General features: G+C 43.8%; 1 protein-coding gene across 2 annotated transcripts in view; it reads left to right on the top strand.

Moving 5' to 3' along the window:
- Lama3 (laminin subunit alpha 3) overlaps positions 1-25389 on the top strand; it is a 256838-nt gene that overhangs the window by 211218 nt on the left and 20231 nt on the right. For both annotated transcript variants that reach the window (XM_085833379.1, XM_085833380.1), the window contains exons 60-67: positions 700-844; positions 4506-4625; positions 6363-6496; positions 9627-9744; positions 10003-10143; positions 13046-13185; positions 14082-14213; positions 16914-17067. In XM_085833379.1, coding sequence (XP_085689505.1) covers positions 700-844; positions 4506-4625; positions 6363-6496; positions 9627-9744; positions 10003-10143; positions 13046-13185; positions 14082-14213; positions 16914-17067 — 1084 coding nt within the window. The remainder of the gene's footprint in view (positions 1-699; positions 845-4505; positions 4626-6362; positions 6497-9626; positions 9745-10002; positions 10144-13045; positions 13186-14081; positions 14214-16913; positions 17068-25389) is intronic.

The raw sequence follows: 25389 nt of genomic DNA on the forward strand, positions 1-25389 counted from the left end.
TTATTCAAACTACAACATGCTCTTTTGAGCTTATAACCATTCCTACAATTTAAAAGACTTGGGATATTCCTATCAAAGAAGAGCAAACATTTAATATTTAGGAGGCAGTAACACTGAAAGTTAATGATTTATTACATTTAAATATTTTCAGCTAGTTAGCCACTTTCTCCTAAATAGACATATGGAGAACATTCATTCTAGAACATCTCATTCATTCTGCCTCCTCTCTTTCTGTCTGTCTGTCTCTCTCTGTCTGTCTCTCTGTCTCTCTGTCTCATGGGCATAATATAACATATGTGTGTGTGCTCAGGTAGATTCATCCATGTATGCATATGTGGCAACCAAAAGTAGACATTGGACCTTTTCTCTATAACGTCCACCTTATTTTTGAGACAGGGTCTCTCGCTGAACTTAGAGCTCACTAGGCTGGTCAGAAACCCTTTAGTTATACCTGCTTCTAGTTCCCCTCAATACTGGAGTTACAGATAGTGCCTGTCATGCTCAGCTTTAATTTGAGTTCTCAGTATCAAAACTTGGGGTTTCGCTCTTTTACTTTTCCCACCATCTCTTTAAAGCGGGGTTTAAGAAGAAGAAAGGCTGGCTAAACATGTTAACAGAGTTTCCCCTTTTCCTACAAAATTGTGCCTGTGTATTCTTTGTTCCATTGTTTAACCAATAACATCTGGTTGATGTTGCCAGGAGAAAGGAAGAGTCGGACAAAAATTACTTTGAAGGTACAGGCTATGCTCGCATTCCTACTCAACCCAATGCTCCCTTCCCAAACTTCATGCAGACCATCCAAACTACCGTGGACAGAGGTTTACTGTTCTTCGCAGAAAACCAGGTAACTTACACCAAACGTCCAGAAAGTCCTTGTATATCCAGTGTATCTAGCATTTTGAGCTAAGTGGGCTGTTGTAAACAACCCATCTAGATGGAAAGCTGCAGCAGGGTGACGCTGCCAGTCATATTTTCTTTCTGTTGAGGTGAATTTTAACAAGGTCAGAGGATCAGGAATGTGAAAGCTTATCCCCAGATGAGGCAGGACTGCCCTCCTAGCCTGGTCTCATGTCCATCTTAGACTCTGATAATAGCTGTTTTAAAACAAATGAAGACTTCCTAGGATCCCCCAAATCTAGGTGGCTGGGTTCCTGTAGCCATGGGCTTGATCTGGCTCAGGGCAGACTGTGGGGACTGTGTCTTTATGAGCCTGCAGCTTGATTTCCCAAGGCAACAGAAGCTCCCATGCTTTGAAGTAGCCTGGGTCAGTGGGTCATTCTTAATCTTTAATATTTTTCTTTATACTGTGTACAATGAAATATGATCATATCCATTACCCCAATTTTCCATTCGACCGCCTTCAAATCCCTCAAATGGTCCCCTCCTAACTTCCTGGTTTTTTTTTCTTAATAACTTGCTAAGTCCAACTAATACTGCCTACATGTATGGAGCCATCCAGTGGATTATGGGAAATCTGCCAAGGCCACACATTCAAAGGAAGCTCCTTCCCACAGCAGCCGCCGGCTGCCAGTCTCTACTCAGTAAGGATGAGGCTGGAGAGCACCTCCCCCGCCTCCATGCTGTAAATTTGACATAGATGATCCCTGACCCCTGGTACTTAGCAGTAGGTGGTGGTGTTAAGAAAAATGATCCTTTAGGACTGAGCTTTTATCTCTTGTTCTCAACACTTTGACTAGTAGTGTATTATCAGCGTTGGCAAAATGCTTCTCTAACCAAGGCTGAGAGCACCTAGGTCTATGGCTATAGAATGCAGATATGAGCACTTAGCAAAATAATGTATTATAAGAAAAAATGATAATAAAGTTGACTGTCCAAGCCATTGGCTTTGGATCAGGATCTTTATAGCCATCAGGGAAATGTAGATCGCTTCTGCATTGGTGCAGTGAACTACAGGATTCCATCATTCCTGTCAGAACGGCCATCCTTGGGAATAGAAATGATAACAGATGCTGGCATGGATGCAGCAAAAGGGGTCTTTAAATCCTGGTAGTAGAAGAATAAACAAGTGCAGCCAACTTTGGAAATCACTGTGGAGGTATCTCAAAAACAAAAACAAGAACAAAAGCATAGAACTGCCATATAATCAATCCATCTATCCCAGAGGGCCACTCTTAGTTTCTTAGGGTAGGAGCATGTAGTCATGGTCATGTGCAGTCATGGTCATGTGCAGTCATGGTCATGTGCTGTCATGGTCATGTGCAGTCATGGTCATGTGCAGTCATGGTCATGTGCTGTCATGGTCATGTGCAGTCATGGTCATGTGCTGTCATGGTCATGTGTAACATGACTGCCAGTGTGCCCTCTTCAGGGAGAGTGGGTAGGAAGTTTGACGTGCCGGTTCTTCTGCATTGAGTCTTTGTTGGATTGACGTGCAGAACAAATCTGCATAGTTGCTCTCACAAGCAGAGTTCCAGGAAACTATCCCAGAGCACAGTCAGCGTATGGGATGCGTGGCTTGAGGATTTACCAAACCTCTGCCTGCCAGGTCGGAGCAAAGGCTTGCCTCCACTCCTCCTTCTGAGGTTGGTCTGGTCCCTTAGCTCTGATGGTTTGAGAGGGTGCCAATTAGCCTGGAGGCTGGAGAGAGCTAGGCAGGAAGCACCTTCAGGCCAAGGCACTTGGATTCCAAAACAAGGTCTCCTTGGTTCAAGTGGAAGGCCTCTTTTTTCCCAAAGTGCTTGGGATGTTCAGTGTTCCACATTTGTGTTGTTCCCATTTTAGAATATTTGCATATGTATAATGAGAAATCGCGAGGATGCGCAGTACTCAGCTAGCTTTCTCTACTCTTGCACAGTTCAGGGCCCAATACCAGGAAAGGTACTGCCCAGGTTCAGGCTGGGTTATCCACACCAGTTTAGCCAATCAAGACAACCCCTCAGATGTGTCCAAAGGCCAAACCCATGTGGACAGCCAGTCCCTCATTGAGACTCTCTTCCAAGGTGATTCTAGGCTCTGTCAAGTTGAACTAACGCTAACCATCACAGGACCCGTGTCTAATATGACCTCCATGTGTGCTTTATAAATGTACACTGTATACATTTATAAAGGTAATTGCATGGAATGCACTTTTAACAATTTTATACAGAAAGCAAGGCTTCTGTATCCTAAACTATCAGCACTGTGCTGCTGGGCTGATACTTGAACAAACTGTTTTAGATTTTAAAGCATTCCCATTTTGAATTTGGAGTTTGGGGATGCTCAATTTGTTTTCCATTTTGAAGTTTGTGGAAACTAATAACCAGAAATAGTATGTAGTCTGGAGGAAACCTGCATAACACCATTGTGTAAGAATCGTTAGAGCCTCTGCTAATGAGATTCACATTGCTGCTACTACCTAGCTCAAAAGTGGATGCCTCTCCAGGGCAAGGTTTTAAAATTCACACTAAGCTGGGCATGGTGGTGCATGCCTTTAATCCCAGCACTGGGGAGGCAGAGGCAGGTGGATTTCTGAGTTTGAGGCCAGCCTGGTCTACAAAGTGAGTTCCAGGACAGCCAGGGCTATACAGAGAAACCCTGTCTCAAAAAACCACATAAAATTCACACTAAAAGCCTTTTGGATGAAGACTCAAGCCCTGGATATCACAGTGAGTTCTTATCATAGGGAATTCAGTGGTCACAGCAACCACTTACTCCATGGCCAAGAGACAATGCTGACTGGGATGAGCCAGAGCCTGCCCTCTAGAGGGGAATGCTGGTATTCCACAGAGGTGCACTGCCAATCAGTGTAGTGTAGAGGGGAAATGAAGAAGTTCAATGTCAGAGTCTCAAGTAGAAGATCCCTCCTCTGAAACCTGATGAACATAGAGAAGGTGACACTGGAAGAGGATCCAGCAGGGACAGGGTGCAGAAAGGCCTGGTAATGAGAACATTCAGGGATAAAAGGTGGCCGATGTGGTTAGAGTGTGGCCAGTGAGGCATGATGAAAAGCACAGTGAAGAGGTGTTCAGTGCTTCAAAGCATCTGCTTGGGGTCTGAGTTGTTCCTGGAAACAAAAGAAGTTAGTGTGCTCACTGGCAATTGCAGAAGGCTGCCCTGGCTGCATGGTGGCAGGTGATCTGTGGGGAACAGGGAAGATGGACCACTGCAGGAGAACAGGGGAGGACCACTGGAGTAGGGCAATATGGCTGAGGTTGTGGCATGAGACAGTTAAGGGGAAATCCCAGTGTTCGATTGGACTGCTTAGAGAGAAGGGAGGAAATGACTCCACCTATGGTTCTCTGGTTCTGGTTGTGATAAAGCAAAATCAGGATGCTGGCCGGTGTGACTGAGTTTGTCCTGAGTGCCGGGCACTGTGCTATCTCACACACTAATGGTAGTCAGCCATTGTCTGTCTGTCTTTTGCGCATGAGCTCTCCCTCACCTCCCTGTTAACTCAGGAGGCACCTGAAGCCAATGGCACCAGGGGCATCAAGAGTCACTGGAGAGCAGAATTCTCCTCTTCTTCAGCCAGGCCTTCTGGTAATCTGTCCTTTTCCATACTCCAGGATAACTTCATATCTCTGAATATAGAAGACGGCAATCTCATGGTAAAATACAAACTAAATTCAGAGCCACCCAAAGAGAAAGGAATTCGAGACACCATCAACAACGGGAGAGACCACATGGTATGGAGTCTGTTTATTTGAATTTTTAGAAGTCAGTGAACCTTTAAAATGAAATTAGTGCCCCCTTCCCAAAAATAGGCAAAATGACACACAAACCTTATTACAAGATAAACTTATCAACTGTGGGTGTGCCCTTTACAATTCTGAACATTTAGGCATGAAATATAAAAAATATATAGCATATGTAAATTATGTAAACTGTGATAAATTTCAAATGAGAACATTTCTATTACAGTGAGACCATTTCTACTAAGATATTTAGGGCAGTAGTTTTCAACCTTCTTAAGCTACAGGGTAGAGGGGTAGCAAGGTGCAGCTGAGAACCACTGTTTTAGTAACTTGGGGAGATGACGCTGTGCTCAGAGCTTCTCAGAAGCTAAGTAGAAAAAGCTAGGTGTGGTAGACCTATTGTCCCTGAAGTAAGGATGACACAAAGGCAGGCAGGTCCCTGGTGCTCATCTCAAATCAAAGGCCAACAATGGCGAAGAAACAACACCTATGATGTTTTCTGGCCTCTGGAGATACATGACATGCACATAGACATACAGACACACACAGATGTTTTAGTATCTGCCACGGACCGGGCTCAGTTGGGCCCCCCTCAATTCGTGGGAGAAATAAGGATTCCGGACTGGTGGGCAAAGAGTTGTTGAGAAATGACAAACAAATACAGACACGAGGGAGTGTGCTGTATCTGAATGTAATATTAAATTGAGCACCAGACTTTTAATACAGAAGAAAATAGGGAAGTTAGGTGACACATCGGCAAAGTACAATGAGGTTACCGGATGCTTAATGACTCTAACACAAAACAGAGAGAGGAATGCAAACATAAAGACTGGCAGGAACTGGGCAATAAAACAACTGAGACCAAGTCAGTTCTATCTAAGGTCAGCTATAGTCTTAGAAGCCAGGTGTGAGGTCTTTACACTCCCGGGCAAAGGCTTTCATGCCCAAGTCATGGTTCTAATTAGGGAGTTCTGCTCTAGCCAACCTTCTCATGAATAATGCCATACTATAAAACCACAACCTGATCTACTTCCTAAACCATTGTAAATTCCTGTATATGGGAGTGACTTGGCTTTTATTCTAAGTGATAGTGTGGGGGGGGGGACTTTCTACTAATAAGTAATGTAGTCTGCCATACATAACTATAATAAGAATTCTAAACTTACGTTGCTAAGCTTGCCCTGAGATTTCTAACTCTATGTAGTAGATAGTAATGCCTGATTTCTTTCACTAACTCTCTTACAATACTAGAGGCAATTCTGAATGTCACTGAATAGGCAATATTCTTACTGAATTCCAAGCCTAGAGTCTGCTCAAGGACTACCTAGGGCATTGGTGAAGGCCAGGAAGCAAAGTTCAATTTTGCTTAGGTATTTGGCAAGTCATTGCTTGGAGGCACCTATAATAAAACAATACTGAAAGAAAGCACACAGATCCATTTGCAAGGACAAGTTTGGAGCATTGGTTATATGGGATGCCACGGTTCAAGGAGACTAAGTTTCCGTGAACTTTTCGCCTCGGGACTGCGTCCAGGTTTCTAGTCCTGTCACACATGTCACTACTGGAGTGGATGTAGCAGGTATCAAACTTTTACCACACACTGCTACTGGGCATTCGTCTGCTATGTATACAAACAAGTCCACAGGAAAACAACACCACAGTTACTCTGAGATACTTCAAATAGGTGTGTGTCTTGTCACTAGCTGAATTGTTTCCTATTCATTTCAGATTTTAATCTCAATTGGAAAATCACAAAAGCGAATGCTGATAAATATGAATAAACATAGTATAATAATTGAAGGGGAAATATTTGATTTCAGCACATATTATTTGGGAGGAATTCCAATTGCAATCAGAGAAAGGTAAGATGAAGTTGTAGGGTTTGTATTTGGGGAGGGAGTCACTGCTTGCATGGTGATCAGAGGACCGCTTGTGGGGTTTGGTCCTGTCTTTCCACCCTCTGTGTCCTGGGCGTCAAGCTTGCTCGGGCTGTCAGGCTTAATAGGAGAGCCCTTAGCCACTAAACTATGTTGCCAAGCTGATGCACTGCATTTTTATCAAAGCAGAACACCTCTTCTGCTGACCAGGGTTGCTACCAATACGTCTAGGCTCCCATGTTTAATATTTACCAAACAGTAAACTTTGCAATACTAACAATGTAGTCATAAAAGAAAAATGGATTGTAAAAATTGAATATTGGGACTGGCTATCCAAAATGCGGGGCGTTGGGTGAAGTGTGGGGCAACTCACTATCCCTCCTTGTCATTCAAGGAGGATAGAGACCACAAAGAATCCAGCGGGGCTGATAAGGGTCAGAATTAGGGCTACTGCTTTACCCATTAAAGAAATTCATGGACACATGTGGAGTAAGGACATACATGCGGAGAGGAGGACACATGTGGAATAAGGACATACATGCAGAGAGGAGAAGGAATGGGATGAAGGGAGAGAGTGTCTGTATGAAAGTTAGCTTTCCTGGTAATCTGACTTATGTTTCCAAACAAGAGGCTACCCCCACCTCTCTCCCGCTTTTTAGATAAGCTTATACATTTTTCTTAGTTTTAATTAAAATCACAAGAGCAGAGAAATAAGCAAAGGGGACAGAAGGTCATGAAAATATTTACCTGACCTTTGTTTCTTCAGAAATCAAATGCTAAGCAATGTTTATCTGTGTCTGGCCAGCCTTAGCTGTCTGGTAAGGCATTTGGTCATCCAGTGATCCCCTGCAACTGTCCCTGATGTGGCTCACTGGGATGGGGTGACTTAGAGGAGCTCAGCAGAACTCTGCAGGGGGAGCCACACAGCTCTTCCCAAGGATCCCAGCTTAGTGGAAGGGCCCTGAGGAGACTGGGAGAGTTCACAACTGATAGGCCTGAGACACAGTGGAGCCATGTCTACATGGAGCAGCTTTGCTCTGTGGAGTTCATGGGTGATTCTTCCCCTCTCTCAGTCTTCTGGGAATCAGGACCCAGATCTCTGAATGACTTGAGATCATAATCCGGGGTCACGTGCCTGTTAATCCAATCTACAAGTCCTTCCTGAGAGTCCAGAGGGCCTGACACGAAGCAGGACATTTTCTCCTGAGTTCACCATAAACCATGAAGGCAAAGCTCCTGGCACAGTGACAATCAGCCTGGATCTGACAAACTCTCAATTCAGAATTACTCTCTGCCCTACTTGCTCCCTCACGTCTGCAGATCCCAGAACTGGCTAGGCTTCTGTGGGCAGGTAGGCCCAGAGTGTGAGCACCCAGCCCCATGCAGGAGTCACTGACTTAAGTCATTGACCTGCCCCGACATGATTAGGTTCCTCTAACAAATGAGTTCAGACCTCGAATCCTGGAGAGAATGTGGTAGTCTAGACCCTCAGATGGCCCACGACAGTGGATAGGAACATATTCATAAAGACATCAGCCCCAGAATTTGAAACAAACTTCCTTCTTCTCCCAAGGTGCAAGTGTCTTTATAAAGTAATTAAGCCACAACACCAACAAAGATGTGCATTTCCTTTTAATGAAATTTAATTTTATACATGCCCCTTGTCAGTCTGCTGTTTATAATGAACTAGACTAGAATAAAGGCACACATCTTTCCATTTAGATTAATGAAGCTACCTTAGGGATTTATAATGAAATCGGGAGTGGATTTTCTTAGCACATCATTTGATTAAGAAGCATTAATATTTGCCTCAGTCAGTTTGTGTATTAATGCTTTACATGAATCCAGCTCCACACAGATTAGAAAGTGAGGTCAAAGGGGTATGCCAGGGCGCCACATAGGAAGATCTGGATAGAGATTGCTCGTGTGGGAACTGGCGAAACAGAGCCTTCCATAAGTGCTCACTGAACAAGCATGAGATTATGAGTCCCGTTCTCTAGCACCCATATTAAAAAGCCAGGAATGAGGGGGCTGGTGAGATGGCCCACTGGCTGCTCTTCCAGAGGTCCTGAGTTCAACTTCCAGCAACCACACAGTAGCTCACAACCATCTATAAAGGAGTCTGATGCCCTCTTCTGGCATGTAGATTTATATGCATCAGAGCACTCACACAATCAATAAATTTAAAAAAAGAAAAAAGAAAAATAAAAGAGGATCTCACCAAGGAGCCAGCCAGTCTAGCTGTGTTACTGAGCCTCAGTTTCAGTGAGAGACCTTGTCTCAAAATGAGGCGAAGGGCAAAACAGGAAGACATCCATTGTTAATTCCTGGCCTCAAAAATACATGTGTACAAACCCGCACTGGCAGGAATATGTACACGTATGTACATGTATACACCACATAGCCAGAAGAGTTTGCAGGATAATGGTAATAGAGTATTAGGTAGAGGTTACATGTGCAGTGTAAAGGGTGATATAGCCAGCTAATGTGTATATAGATAGCCCTGCTGCCTTGCAGTGAGCCCTTGGGATTCCCTAAGTGCCATTTGAGTGTTACAGATATTAAGTTAATCACATGACAGACAGACACGTGATGCAGAAGAGCAGGTCTGCATTTTATACTAGAGAAGCACAGAGAAGTAAAGTTGCTTGGTGCGCCAGACGCAGACCTTGAACTCAGATAGCCCAGCTCCAGAGCCTACAGCCCTCACCCACTCCTCCAACTCTTGACTCATCTGTGTGTTCATCCCTGCATCCAACATCATCCCAAGCTCTCTGAGCATCTGTGGAGTTAATCCGCATAACGAGGACCTGCTCATGTAGCATGGTTGGGAGGTAGCAGATAAATTCAAACCTAAGGATTAAATCAGCCGTGTTTCCCAGGAGTTAATAAAACTAAAAACTGACCATTTCTTTTGAGTTCGCATGGTAAACAGAAAAATAGAGCCTTAAGGTTTTAAGCACATTCCTAGCCTCAAATTTCTGAGAATATGTTTCTATAAAACCTGCAGTTTAGAGCCTATTTATAGACTTCCTATCCACTGTGAAGTACCAGAAAGCCAGCATTTCAGGGGAGCCCAGCCTCACAGGTCCCCCTTTCTACATCCCGTCCTCAGGTTTAACATCTCAACGCCTGCTTTCCAAGGCTGCATGAAGAATCTGAAGAAAACCAGTGGGGTTGTCAGGTTGAATGATACAGTGGGTGTAACCAAAAAGTGCTCGGAAGACTGGAAGGTAAGCAGGGTTCAGGACTGTGTGACTATACCCCAGAGGGCTTGTGGTACTGGACTGAGCTGGTTTCAAGCACTGAATTTGTAAAGATTACCAGCCATACTCACAGAATCTTACAGATGCTCCGTTACTGAAGCATAGAGGGAGTCTGTCTGAGCTGCACTAATGGCGGTCGTCATTTCCAGGGTGTAGTTCGAGAGCCCATATCTGGGTATCTAGGAACTAACTATAATGCCAGTCATTTCCGTGCTTTCGTTTCAGCTTGTGCGAACCGCCTCGTTCTCCAGAGGAGGACAGATGAGTTTTACAAACTTGGACGTGCCCTCACTTGACCGCTTCCAGCTCTCCTTTGGGTTTCAGACCTTTCAACCCAGCGGTACACTACTAAACCATCAGACACGGGTAAGACATAGTGTGTTCTTAGGAAGACAAAAGCCTGGCTCCAAGCTTTCTGCCAAAAGCAGCGGAGACATTTTGAAGGAAGTGGAATTTGGGGAATTTATCTGCCATCACAGTTCTGGCATGAGTAATTCTCTACCTGGGACGATCCTGAGAGAAATCTGGCTAGATGACACATTATAATCTATAGAGCTCAGTTTGTGTGTATTGAGCTACATTTCCATTCTTTACAGATACGTGTTAAAAAGCATTATAACTGCTATAGGTAATAATGTGGTTTAGGAGAAGATTAAGATTTCTCCTTGCTATTTCCTCTTGACTACATCTTCCAGAGAAAGTTCTTCAGGCTCCTTTCTTGTAGCAGCTACTCCAAAGACAATATTTATCCTGGGAGAATTAGCAGAAACAGAGAGTCCTGTGCTCTCTATTCACATGCAGCCACAGAAATTCTCTCTTGGCCAGGGAAGAAGGCTTGGCAAGTCAAGTACTCACTGTGCAAATCAGAGAATTGATGTTTGCATCCTCTGTGACCATGTGAAAGCCAGTGGGCATGGCAGCCTCCCTATAATCTCAGGTCAAGGGAAGCAGACATGACCCTCCCCCCAGCAATCTAGGGCTCAGTCTCCTGAGACAGAGCTAGCCAAAAAGGCAAGCTCTAGGTTCAGGAAGACCATGTCTGCATATATAAGGTAGACAGCAGTCAGGTAAGACACCTGAAGTCAACCAGTTTGTCTACATATGTATACACCCACTATACAGGCATGCATAAAAAATAATCATACAGCTGGGCGGTGGTGGAGCACGCCTTTAATCCCAGCACTTGGGAGGCAGAGGCAGGTGGATTTCTGAGTTCGAGGCCAGCCTGGTCTACAGAGTGAGTTCCAGGACAGCCAGAGCTACACAGAGGAACCCTGTCTCGAAAAACCAAAATAATAATAATAATAATAATAATAATCATACAGAGAGTGAGAGACAGAGACAGAGGCAGAGACAGAGACAGAGACAGACACTGGTACTCTGCTCCATAAGAAGATGTCCTCTCAGCCCCAAAGATGTAAGAGTCAGCTTAGAAATCCACTGATAGGAAGAATGGGACTTTAAAAAAAAAATGCTTTTGGTTTTTTTTTTTTTTTTAGGCTTGGTTGCCAATCCCAGCAGATACTTGGTATCAGATATAAAAGATGGCAGTGGCTGACTCTGTGGCTATGCTCATAGCAAAGTCTTTTGCCATCTGATATATTGTTTACCAGTCTTTGTAAATTTTTTTAAGCAATCCCTAAAGAGACATGTGCCATCAGCCAGTAGAAGTCATCTATCCACATTGGATACTTTGACCCAGTGTTCCTTCATTCCCTCCCTCCTCTGTCCTGTCTGTCTCTTTCTCCGTCTCTCTGACTCTTTGTATCTTTCTGTATCTGTCTCTTCTGTCTCTCTGTCTCTCTGTCTGTGTCTCTCTCTGTGTCTGTGTCTCTGTCTCTCTTTGTTTCTCTGTCTGTTTCTCTCTCTCTCTCTCTCTCTCTCTCTCTCTCTCTCTCTCTCTCTCTCTCTCTCTCTCTCTCTCTCTCTCTCTCTGTCTCTCTGTCTGTCTGAATGTGTGGGCCAAAGGACACTTCATATAGCATGCCTTAGGAACCATTACTTTGTTTGAGACAAGGTCTCTCACCAGCCTGGGGCTCACCAAGTAGGCTAAGCTAGCTAACCAACAAACTCTGCAGCTCCTCCTATTTTAACCTCCCCAACCTTGGACTTATAAGCATACACCACTGTACCCAGCTTTTTCTATGTGGGTCTGGGTTCTGAACCCTTTGTGGGACGAAGGTTCAGACCTTTGTCCTTGTGTGACAAGTACTTTATTGACTGAGCCATGTCCCAGCCCTGACCTAGCACTTTATTGACTAAGCCATGCCCCCAGCCCTAGCACTTTATTGACTAAGCCATGCCCCCAGCCCTGACCTAGCACTTTATTGACTAAGCTATGCCCCCAGCCCTGACCTAGCACGTTTAATTCCTAGTCCGTTTTTCTTCTGTCACAGGTAAGTACAGCTAGTTCACAGTCCACAGGATGATCAAAAGCAGATGTACGGATTAGATTAGCAACAAGTTAGAGCAACCCAGTGCTATAGAGGGATTATGGAACTTTCTAAGGGACATTGCTTTCAAGTTCATAAACTGTTAGTTAAGAAACACAGTCTATCTCATTCAATAGCAGCAAACGCCATCACTTCTGTAGCCATCACTGGCTGTAACTGCACTGGACAAATTGCTGTAGATGAGAAGTTCACTGAGAACCCACATCGTATGGAAAACTTCAAAAATTAGACTTGATAAAGAAGACTGAATAGAAGTGAAATGAGGATAGGTTCTGAGGATAGGCTTAAGTTACTCATTAACTGTAAGGGTCAACCATCTTGCCAGTGTTTGGATGAGAACAGGTTGGCATGGAAAATTGGGCTTCCTAGAAATAATGATCAGAACATAAAACAGTCATGGAAATCACAGAAAAGGTGTCGTCATTGTAACCCCACATAGGGGAAAATCTTGAAGATGATGAATCTATAAAACTTATGCAGGAGAGAATGAATTCTGGTAGAAACAATTTAATCAAAATGAGAGTAAAAATAGGGAAAATTAGATGTGGTTTAAATGTTCTGTACAGTTGATTAGAAAATTACATGGGCTGAATGAAGGTAGATCTAGGAAAAGGCTGACACAGTCATCAATGTTGAGGTAATTTGCATAACATTTTTAACAAGAATGCAAACTATTTAACAACTATCTTTTCATCAAAATGGTGAAGTCAAAGCATTTGGGCCAAAATGCCCTGACTATGTTATGCCTAGTTTTGATCATTTGTTGTCTCTAAATGCAAATTAATTGTTGATGGTGCATTCTGGGATGCTTACAGACAAGTAGCCTACTGGTCACCCTGGAAGATGGTCATATTGCGTTGAGCACCAGGGACAGCAGCAGCCTGATTTTCAAGTCTCCAGGGACCTACATGGATGGTTTACTTCATCATGTATCTGTAATAAGCGACACCTCAGGGTGAGTGGTTTACTTCGGCTGCCAGGGTCTATTGAACTGAGTTCTCCTGTACAGCTTTGCAGAGAATCTGTTCCTGATGCTGATACTAGTTGCCTATTCTGTGTTAACATTTCCCCAGCTCTGTACCGGTGTCCTGATTAAATCAAATCAGTGGTTGGATGTATGTGGAGAGATAAAATTTCAAAATGGACTATGCATCCTAATTGTGTGAGGCACCTTATAAACCTGCACATAGCATGGTGTGGGTGCGCCTCCAAATATGTTGTAAAGAGACAGCTCACATAAGAATGCTCCATGTGGCTTTCTGCCCATAAGTTTAAAAACAAATCAATTGTATTAGCATCCTGGATGTTTGTTATTCTGGGAGATGGAAAAAAGCTAGGAAATACAATTAACATTAAGAGGAGTTGGAGTACAAGACCGTTTGGTATCTTCCTATGAATGTGAACTATATTGATATATTCATGTTGCAAAACTTCCTTGAGGGGCTAGAGAGAAGGTTCAGGGGTTAGAGAGGACCCAGGCTCAGTTTCTAGAGTCCACATGATGGCTTACAAGCTTTCATCACTTCAATTCCAGGAAATCTGACTCCTCAGACATGGCACATATGAGGTACACTGTCAGTCAAGGCACACACACACATAAAATAAAAATAAATAAGCCTTCTAAAAAATTGCTTAAGCAGATTTTTCTATTGTTTAACTAAAGTGTTATGTGTAAAAATATATGAAGATATTTCATACTCTAAAAAAATACATCTGATTTGACTAGTCCTGTTGGGTGACATAGTTGAGTCAAAGACAGTAGATTGTTCCCTCAGAGAGAGTCTGGGTGTTGTTGCTGCTGTTGTCATTTGCTAGAGGTCTCACCTTTGTCTTGCTTCTCTCCGTTTGCAGCCTGCGCCTTCTCATCGATGACCAGGTTCTGAGAAGAAACCAAAGGCTCTCTAGCTTCTCTAATGCCCAGCAGTCGCTCAGCATGGGAGGCGGTTATTTCGAGGGTTGTATCAGCAATGTTTTTGTCCAAAGGTGGGGGATCTTTTTGTCTGTGGTTATTAATAAGAGCCAACCCACCAACAGAGTATCATATCTATCCAGTTATTGGGTTAGATTTGTCAGTGGTATGAATGGCTTTCATTCCAAGTATTTCTCAGGTGCATTACAAACCAACAAGCCCAAGCTCCTAGCAGCCTAGAGATTGGAAAAGATCTAATGAAAATGAACTTTATGATCATGGCCCTGAAAAAATATTCACACTATTTGGTTCACTTTAATCCATACCATTTGATTGGGTCAGTTCCCATGGCTTTTTTTTGTTTTTTTTTTTTTTTTTTTTTTTTTTTCTTTTTTTTTTTCGAGACAGGGTTTCTCTGTGTAGCCCTGGCTGTCCTGGCACTCACTTTGTAGACCAGGCTGGCCTCGAACTCAGAAATCCGCCTGCCTCTGCCTCCTGAGTGCTGGGATTAAAGGCGTGCGCCACCACGCCCAGCGCTCCCATGGCTTTTAAGGTAAAAGGATTTCAAGGGGCTATGCAGTCCTGGACAGACTCTCAGTAGAGTGGTATTCAGAATTCCACTCATGTAAGTTTTAAATATTATCTCTAATGCAGAACACATTAGATAAGGGCCCCAGTCCCTCCATGTAGCCATGGGAGGTCCTGGCTCTGGCTAGGAACCTCAGGCTGAAATTTGCAGTTTCCCTAAATGGCACCATTATCCATCCCTCTGCCCGCTGCCCCCAATCTGGCATAAAAGTCCTGGGCCAAAATGAGGCCCACAGCTTTCACTACACACCATAGTTGATGAAGCTGCTCTCTTGAGCATGTAGCCCCATGGCTGGAGCAGGGAATGGGGGGAACTGAGAAAACAGGGAGGAGTTTAGCTGCAGCCTCTGCTCATGAGCAATAGCAGTTACACAAATCTTTCCATAACCACATTGGTGATATTCTAACGTTCAACGTCCTTCCTGTGCCATACCACATCTGCCACTCCCCTCTCTGCAATTTGATTCACATATTCATGTATGATGCCAATTTCAAGAAAACAACAACAAGTATTTCAGCCCTGTTACACTTGAGGTTCATAGAAATTTCCAGAGCTCTTCTATCATGCAGATGTGACTTGAAGAGGTGAAACTTTGTGTTGGAATCCTGGCAGTGAGAGTGTTCCTGTAGGAATCCTGACAGTGAGAGTGCTCCTGTAGGAATCCTGACAGTGAGGGTGCTCCTGTAGGAATCCTGACAGTGAGGGTGCTCCTGTAGGAATCCTGGCAGTGAGAGTGCTCCTGTAGGAATCCTGACAGTGAGGGTGCTCCTGTAGGAATCCTGACAGTGAGAGTGTTCCTGTAGGAATCCTGACAGTGAGGGTGCTCCTGTAGGAATCCTGACAGTGAGGGTGCTCCTGTAGGAATCCTGACAGTGAGAGTGTTCCTGTAGGAATCCTGACAGTGAGAGTGCTCCTGTAGGAATCCTGGCAGTGAGGGTGCTCCTGTAGGAATCCTGACAGTGAGAGTGCTCCTGTAGGAATCCTGACAGTGAGGGTGCTCCTGTAGGAATCCTGACAGTGAGAGTGCTCCTGTAGGAATCCTGGCAGTGAGAGTGTTCCTGTAGGAATCCTGACAGTGAGGGTGCTCCTGTAGGAATCCTGGCAGTGAGAGTGTTCCTGTAGGAATCCTGACAGTGAGGGTGCTCCTGTAGGAATCCTGGCAGTGAGAGTGTTCCTGTAGGAATCCTGACAGTGAGGGTGCTCCTGTAGGAATCCTGACAGTGAGAGTGCTCCTGTAGGAATCCTGACAGTGAGGGTGCTCCTGTAGGAATCCTGACAGTGAGGGTGCTCCTGTAGGAATCCTGACAGTGAGGGTGCTCCTGTAGGAATCCTGGCAGTGAGAGTGTTCCTGTAGGAATCCTGGCAGTGAGAGTGTTCCTGTAGGAATCCTGACAGTGAGAGTGCTCCTGTAGGAATCCTGACAGTGAGAGTGCTCCTGTAGGAATCCTGGCAGTGAGAGTGTTCCTGTAGGAATCCTGACAGTGAGAGTGCTCCTGTAGGAATCCTGACAGTGAGGGTGCTCCTGTAGGAATCCTGACAGTGAGAGTGCTCCTGTAGGAATCCTGACAGTGAGAGTGCTCCTGTTGGAATCCTGGCAGTGAGAGTGTTCCTGTAGGAATCCTGACAGTGAGAGTGCTCCTGTAGGAATCCTGACAGTGAGGGTGCTCCTGTAGGAATCCTGACAGTGAGAGTGCTCCTGTAGGAATCCTGACAGTGAGAGTGCTCCTGTAGGAATCCTGACAGTGAGGGTGCTCCTGTAGGAATCCTGACAGTGAGGGTGCTCCTGTAGGAATCCTGACAGTGAGAGTGCTCCTGTAGGAATCCTGACAGTGAGAGTGCTCCTGTTGGAATCCTGGCAGTGAGAGTGTTCCTGTAGGAATCCTGACAGTGAGAGTGCTCCTGTAGGAATCCTGACAGTGAGGGTGCTCCTGTAGGAATCCTGACAGTGAGAGTGCTCCTGTAGGAATCCTGACAGTGAGGGTGCTCCTGTAGGAATCCTGACAGTGAGGGTGCTCCTGTAGGAATCCTGACAGTGAGGGTGCTCCTGTAGGAATCCTGGCAGTGAGAGTGTTCCTGTAGGAATCCTGACAGTGAGGGTGCTCCTGTAGGAATCCTGACAGTGAGGGTGTTCCTGTAGGAATCCTGACAGTGAGAGTGTCATAGCTTTTTTCTGCCCTCATTCTAGGATGTCACAGAGTCCAGAAGTCCTGGATATGGCCAGCAAGTCTACTAAGAGGGATGCATTCCTAGGAGGCTGCAGTTTAAACAAGCCACCTTTTCTTATGTTGTTTAAAAGTCCCAAGGGATTTAACAAGGCCCGGAGTTTCAATGTCAATCAGGTAAGTTTCAGAGCCTTACCTTGGGTTTTACTTCTCCATGCACCACGTAGAGGGAGTCATGGGGAAGGGAAAAAGGCCATCACCAGTCTCTGGTGGTTGGTACCTGTATGAAGTGGCACCACAGGGTCATCAGGCACCAGGTGATTGGAACCAAAATGACAAAGCCAGTGCCAGAAAGGTGGCTAAGTTCATAGGGTTGTACAGTCATACACAAGCATGGGGATCAGAATTCGGGTTCCTAGCACTCATGTAAAAAGCAGGGCATGGTAACACCATCTGCAGTCCAGCACTGAAGAGAAAACAGCCTTGAAATGCACTGGCTAGCCCATCCAGGTTGTTGTGTCCGTCCAGCGGTTCACATGTCTGGGTTCTGTTCTGGGCGGTTCACATGTCTGGGTTCTGTTCTGGGAAGGCATTTTGGAATCTGGAAGAGAAGAGGGAGCTAGGTAGCGCAAGAGAGAGACGTAACCAAGACAGTCATTCTGATCAAGGTTCAATTTTAATGCCAGCAAACGCGCTTTATAAAGAAGAGGGGAGGCCCATCTCTAGGCATGTAAAGTTCTTTTGAAGTAGACAGATCAACCTTTTAGTTGGAACTCTTGAAGATAACAGTTCGGTGCTAACTCCAGAGAGTTCTTGGAAGAGAACCGGTTAGGCCTCAGGCAGGTTGGGCCTCAGGCAGGTAGTGGCACATCAAAGGAGCAGCACAGCAGGTGGTTCCTCTTAAGCGGATGGTCACAGCCAGCCTTGCTAGGCTGGAAGGAGGTAACACCAGGTGAATTGGTGAGCTCTATGTTCAGTGAGAAAGCTAACTCAAAAACCATGGTGGAGAGCAATAGAGGAAGCCACATGATGTTTGACCTCTGAGGTCTACATGCTCACACATGCTCACACATACTCATACATACACAAACATATACACACATACATTGAAAATATGACAAAGTGATTGTCTATTCAATGTTTTTTTTTTGTATCTTGATAAAAATTTGATAATTTTTGCAGTCTCTGAAGAAATGGAGCTGTAATTGGACATAGTAAGTTCACTCTGGGTGTGAAATGCTAGTAAGCCCAACTAGGGGACAATGGGGCAAGGAAGGTATGTTACTTGTGTCTAATAAGAACACTGAGTCCCATTCTCCAAGTTTTCTCCTCAAACTAAGAAATAATGGGCCTTTCACTGGGGAAACAAAGGTACATTCATGTCACAATATTCCCATCCCAGGAGAGGAGGCACAGTCTTGAGCATGTTCAGTTGGGCATCATGCTGCTTCTTCATATATCCTTTGTCCAAAAATGGTAGAACAGAAACACCCTCTGCAGAGAACTCTTGCATTATAATGAGATCATCCTGAGAAACACTGTCTCTGGGTCCTTAGGAGAGAGGCAAAACCGTCTGGCTGTATTAAGCCAGCTCCTTGCAGTTTGCTTTGCAGGGATGACCTCATTTCATTTCTTTTTTTTTTTTTTGATTTTTAATATTTTTATTACATATTTTCCTCAATTACATTTCCAATGCTATCCCAAAAGTCCCCCATAGCGCCCCCCACTTCCCTACCCACCCATTCCCATTCTTTTGGCCCTGGCATTCCCCTATATTGGGGCATATAAAGTTTGCAAGTCCAATGGGCCTCTCTTTCCAATGATGGCCGACTAGGCCATCTTTCGATACATATGCAGCTAGAGACAAGAGCTCCGGGGTTCTGGTTAGTACATCATGTTGTTCCAACAATAGGGTTGCAGATCCCTTTAGCTCCTTGGGTACTTTCTCTAGCTTCTCCATTGGGAGCCCTGTGATACATCCAATAGCTGACTGTGAACATCCACTCCTGTGTTTGCTAGGCCCCGGCATCGTCTCACAAGAGACAGCTATATTTGGGTCCTTTCAGCAAAATCTTGCTAGTGTATGCAATGGTGTCAGCGTTTAGAAGCTGATTATGGGACGGATCCCTGGATACAGCAGTCTCTAAATGGTCCATCCTTTCATCACAGCTACGAACTTTGTCTCTGTAACTCCTTCCCTGGGTGTTTTGTTCCCAATTCTATGAAGGTGCACAGTGTCCACACTTTGGTCTTCATTCTTCTTGAGTTTCATGCGTTTATCAAATTGTATCTTATATCTTGGGTATCCTAAGTTTTGGGCTAATATCCACTTATCAATGAATACATATTGTATGAGTTCTTTTGTGATTGTGTTACTTCACTCAAGATGATGCCCTCCAGGTCCATCCATTTGGCTAGGAATTTCATAAATTCATTCTTTTTAATAGCTGAGTAGTACTCCATTGTGTAAATGTACCATAATTTCTGTATCCATTCCTCTGTTGAGGGACATCTGGGTTCTTTCCAGCTTCTGGCTATTATAAATAGGGCTGCTATGAACATAGTGGAGCATGTGTCCTTTTTACCGGTTGAGACATCTTCTGGATATATGCCCAGGAGAGGTATTGCTGGATCCTCCGGTAGTACTATGTCCAATTTTCTGAGGAACCGCCAGACTGATTTCCAGAGTGGTTGTACAAGCTTGCAATCCCACCAACAATGGAGGAGTGTTCCTCTTTCTCCACATCCTCGCCAGCATCTGCTGTCACCTGAATTTTTGATCTTAGCCATTCTGACTGGTGTGAGGTGGAATCTCAGGGTTGTTTTGATTTGCATTTCCCTGATGATTAAGGATGTTGAACATTTTTTCAGGTGTTTCTCTGCCATTCGGTATTCCTCAGGTGAGAATTCTTTGTTCAGTTCTGAGCCCCATTTTTTAATGGGGTTATTTGACTTTCTGGAGTCCACCTTCTTGAGTTCTTTATATATATTGGATATTAGTCCCTTATCTGATTTAGGATAGGTGAAGATCCTTTCCCAATCTGTTGGTGGTTTTTTTGTCTTATTGATGGTGTCTTTAGCCTTGCAGAAGCTTTGTAGTTTCATGAGGTCCCACTTGTCAATTCTCGATCTTACAGCACAAGCCATTACTGTTCTATTCAGGAATTTTTCCCCTGTGCCCATATCTTCAAGGCTTTTCCCCACTTTCTCCTCTATAAGTTTCAGTGTCTCTGGTTTTATGTGAAGTTCCTTGATCCACTTAGACTTGACCTTAGTACAAGGAGATAGGAATGGATCGATTCGCATTCTTCTACATGTTAACAACCAGTTGTGCCAGCACCATTTGTTGAAAATGCTGTCTTTCTTCCACTGGATGTTTTTAGCTCCCTTGTCGAAGATCAAGTGACCATAGGTGTGTGGGTTCATTTCTGGGTCTTCAATTCTATTCCATTGGTCTATTTGTCTGTCACTATACCAGTACCATGCAGTTTTTATCACAATTGCTCTGTAGTAGAGCTTTAGGTCCGGCATGGTGATTCCACCAGAGGTTCTTTTATCCTTGAGAAGAGTTTTTGCTATCCTAGGTTTTTTGTTATTCCAGATGAATTTGCAGATTGCACTTTCTAATTCGTTGAAGAATTGATTTGGAATTTTGATGGGGATTGCATTGAATCTGTAGATTGATTTTGGCAAGATAGCCATTTTTACAATGTTGATCCTGCCCATCCATGAGCATGGGAGATCTTTCCATCTTCTGAGATCTTCTATAATTTCTTTCTTCAGAGACTTGAAGTTTTTATTATACAGATCTTTCACTTCCTTAGTTAGAGTCACGCCAAGATATTTTATATTATTTGTGACTATTGAGAAGGGTGTTGTTTCCCTAATTTCTTTCTCAGCCTGTTTATTCTTTGTGTAGAGAAAGGCCATTGATTTGTTTGAGTTAATTTTATATCCAGCTACTTCACCGAAGCTGTTTATCAGGCTTAGGAGTTCTCTGGTGGAATTTTTAGGGTCACTTATATATACTATCATATCATCTGCAAAAAGTGATATTTTGACTTCATCTTTTCCAATTTGTATCCCTTTGATCTCCTTTTGTTGTCGAATTGCTCTGGCTAGGACTTCAAGTACAATGTTGAATAGGTATGGAGAAAGTGGACAGCCTTGTCTAGTCCCTGATTTTAGAGGGATTGCTTCAAGCTTCTCACCATTTACTTTGATGTTGGCTACTGGTTTGCTGTAGATTGCTTTTATCATGTTTAGGTATGGGCCTTGAATTCCTGATCTTTCCAAGACTTTTATCATGAATGGGTGTTGGATCTTGTCAAATGCTTTTTCCGCATCTAACGAGATGACCATGTGGTTTTTGTCTTTGAGTTTGTTTATATACTGGATTACGTTGATGGATTTCCGTATATTGAACCATCCCTGCATCCCTGGGATGAAACCTACTTGGTCAGGATGGATGATTGTTTTGATGTGTTCTTGGATTCGGTTAGCAAGAACTTTATTGAGGATTTTTGCATCAATATTCATAAGGGATATTGGTCTGAAGTTTTCTATCTTTGTTGGGTCTTTTTGTGGTTTAGGTATCAGAGTAATTGTGGCTTCATAGAATGAGTTGGGTAGAGTACCTTCTGTTTCTATTTTGTGGAATAGTTTGTGAAGAACTGGGATTAGATCTTCTTTGAAGGTCTGATAGAACTCTGCACTAAACCCATCTGGTCCTGGGCTTTTTTTAGTTGGGAGACTATTAATGACTGCTTCTATTTCTTTGGGGGATATAGGGCTGTTTAGATCATTAACCTGATCTTGATTCAACTTTGGTACCTGGTATCTGTCTAGGAACTTCTCCATTTCATCCAGGTTCTACAGTTTTGTTGAGTATAGCCTTTGGTAGAAGGATCTGATGGTGTTTTGGATGTCTTCAGGATCTGTTGTTATGTCTCCTTTTTCATTTCTGATTTTGTTAATTAGGATGCTTTCCCTGTGCCCTCTAGTGAGTCTGGCTAAGGGTTTATCTATCTTGTTGATTTTCTCAAAGAACCAGCTCCTTGATTGGTTGATTCTTTGAATAGTTTTTCTTGTTTCCACTTGGTTGATTTCACCCCTGAGTTTGATTATTTCCTGCCGTCTACTCCTCTTGGGTGAATTTGCTTCCTTTTGTTCTAGTGCTTTTAGGTGTGTTGTCAAGCTGCTAATGTGTGCTCTCTCTAGTTTCCTTTTGGAGGCACTCAGAGCTATGAGTTTTCCTCTTAGAAATGCTTTCATTGCGTCCCATAAGTTTGGGTATGTTGTGGCTTCATTTTCATTGAACTCTAAAAAGTCCTTAATTTCTTTCTTTATTCCTTCCTTGACCAAGGTATCATTGAGAAGAGTGTTGTTCAGTTTCTACGTGAAGGTTGGCTTTCTATTATTTATTTTGTTATTGAAGATCAGCCTTAGTCCATGGTGATCTGATAGGATGCATGGGACAATTTCAATATTTTTGTATCTGTTGAGGCCTGCTTTGTGACCAATTATGTGGTCAATTTTGGAGAAGGTACCATGAGGTGCTGAGAAGAAGGTATATCCTTTTGTTTTAGGATAGAATGTTCTGTAGATATCTGCCAGATCCATTTGATTCATAATTTCTGTTAGTTTCACTGTGTCCCTGTTTAGTTTCTGTTTCCATGATCTGTCCATTGGTGAAAGTGGTGTGTTGAAGTCTCCCACTATTATTGTATGAGGTGCAATGTGTGCTTTGAGATTTACTAAAGTTTCTTTAATGAATGTGGCTGCCTTTGTATTTGGAGCATAGATATTCAGGATTGATAGTTCCTCTTGGAGGATTTTACCTTTGATGAGTATGAAGTGTCCCTCCCTGTCTTTTTTAATGACTTTGGGTTGGAAGTCAATCTTATCAGATATTAGAATGGCTACTCCAGCTTGTTTCTTCATGCCATTTGCTTGGAAAATTGTTTTCCAGCCTTTCATTCTGAGGTAGTGTCTATCCTTTTCTCTGAGATGAGTTTCCTGTAAGCAGCAAAATGTTGGGTCTTGTTTGTGTAGCCAGTTTGTTAGTCTATGTCTTTTTATCGGGGAGTTGAGTCCATTGATATTAAGAGATATTAAGGAAAAGTAATTGTTGTTTCCTGTTATTATTGTTGTTAAAGTTGGCATTTTGTTCTTGTGGCTGTCTTCTTTTAGGTTTGTTGAGGGATTACCTTCTTGTTGTTTCTAGGGCGTGGTTCCTGTCCTTGTATTGGTTTTTTTCTGTTATTATCCTTTGAAGGGCTGGATTCGTGGAGAGATAATGTGTGAATTTGGTTTTGTCGTGGAATACTTTGGTTTCTCCATCTATGTTAATTGAGAGTTTGGCTGGGTATAGTAGCCTGGGCTGGAATTTGTGTTCTTTTAGTGTCTGTATAACATCCGTCCAGGATCTTCTGGCTTTCATAGTCTCTGGTGAAAAATCTGGTGTAATTCTGATAGGCTTGCCTTTATATGTTACTTGGCCTTTTTCTCTTACTGCTTTTAGTATTCTATCTTTATTTAGAGCATTTGTTGTTCTGATTATAATGTGTCGGGAGGTATTTCTTTTCTGGTCCAGTCTATTTGGAGTTCTGTAGGCTTCTTGTATGTTCATGGGCATCTCTTTCTTTAGATTTGGGAAGTTTTCTTCTATAATTTTGTTGAAGATGTTTGCTGGTCCTTTGAGTTGAAAATCTTCATTCTCATCCACTCCTATTATCCGTAGGTTTGGTCTTCTCATTGCGTCCTGTATTTCTTGGATGTTTTGAGTTAGGATCTTTTTGCATTTTACATTTTCCTTGATTGTTGTGCCGATGTTCTCTATGGAATCTTCTGCACCTGAGATTCTCTCTTCCATCTCTTGTATTCTGTTGCTGATGCTGGTATCTATGGTTCCAGATTTCGTTCCTAGGGTTTCTATCTCCAGTGTTGCCTCATTTTGGGTTTTCTTTATTGTGTCTACTTCCCTTTTTAGGTCTAGTATGGTTTTGTTCATTTCCATCATCTGTTTGGATGTGTTTTCCTGTTTTTCATTAAGGACTTCTACCTGTTTGATTATGTTATCCTGTTTTTCTTTAAGGATTTGTAACTCTTTAGCAGTGTTCTCCTGCAATTCTTTAAGGGATTTTTGTGCTTCCTCTTTATTGTCTTCTGCCTGTTTAGCAGTGTTCTCCTGCATTTCTTTAAGTGTGTTATTAAAGTCCTTCTTGAAGTCCTCTATCATCATCAGGAGATATGCTTTTAAATCCGTGTCTAGCTTTTCCGGTGTGTTGGGGTGCCCTGGACTGGGCGAAGTGGGGGTGCTGGGTTCTGATGATGGTGAGTGGTCTTGGTTTCTGTTAGTAAGATTATTACGTTTACCTTTCGCCATCTGGTAATCTCTGGGGTTAGTTGTTATTGTTGTCACTGTTTAAAGATTGGAGCAGAAGCTGTGTTCCACTCACCAGCAGTCCCAAAATCCTGTGGCGGGGGTCGTGGGTAGCTGGCGGGTGTCAGGCAACCCTGCGCTCCCGCTACCCCGGCGCTGATCTGGCCGGATGAGGCCTGTGGCCCTACTCGGGCCGGTTTCTGCTTCCCTAACTAATGCAGTCTCAGGTCCCGCGCAATTGGATTGGAGCAGAAGCTGTGCTCCACTCACCAGAAGTCTTAAGATCCTGTGGCGGGTGTTGTGGGTAGCTGGCGAGTGTCAGCTGACCCTGCGCCCCAGCTGCCCTGGTGCTTTTCTGACCGGAAGAGGGTTGTGGCCCTATGTAGGCCGGATTTCTCTCTCCCCAACCAGAGCAGTCTCAGGTCCCGCGTGATTGGACTGGAGCAGAAGCTGTGTTCCACTCACCAGCAGTCCCAAAATCCTGCGGCGGGGGTCGTGGGTAGCTGGCGGGTGTCAGGCAACCCTGCGCTCCTGCTACCCCGGCGCTGATCCGGCCGGATGAGGCCTGTGGTCCTACTCAGGCCGGTTTCTGCTTCCCTAACTAATGCAGTCTCAGGTCCCGCGCAATTGGATTGGAGCAGAAGCTGTGCTCCACTCACCAGAAGTCTTAAGATCCTGTGGTGGGTGTTGTGGGTAGCTGGCGAGTGTCCTCATTTCATTTCTGCTGCTGTGTTAAAATACCCTGGTAAAAAGCTGCTTATAGGAGAAAGGGATATATTTCAGCTTACAATTCTAGGTTATAGCCCCATCTTTGTCAGGAAGTTGAGGTGGGAACTTGAAACAGCTAATCATGTCACCTCCACACGCTCCACATGTCACGCTTGCTCGATTGCTTGCTTGTGATCAGCTAGATCTCTCCACTCCTATATATACCAGTCCTATAGGACTCTGATATACCAGTCCTATAGGACTCTGCCTAGGGAATGGTGCCACCCACAGTAGTCTGGATCTTCCTATATCAATTAACTTAAGACAGTTCCCCATGGTTGTGTCCACAGATGGACCTACTTTAGACAATCTCTCATTAAGACTTTTTCCATATGATTTTGGGGTTG

The sequence above is a fragment of the Mus caroli genome, unplaced genomic scaffold, assembly GCF_978045245.1.
Source record: "Mus caroli unplaced genomic scaffold, Mus_caroli_1 scaffold_19, whole genome shotgun sequence".
NCBI classification, from domain to species: Eukaryota; Metazoa; Chordata; class Mammalia; order Rodentia; family Muridae; genus Mus; species Mus caroli.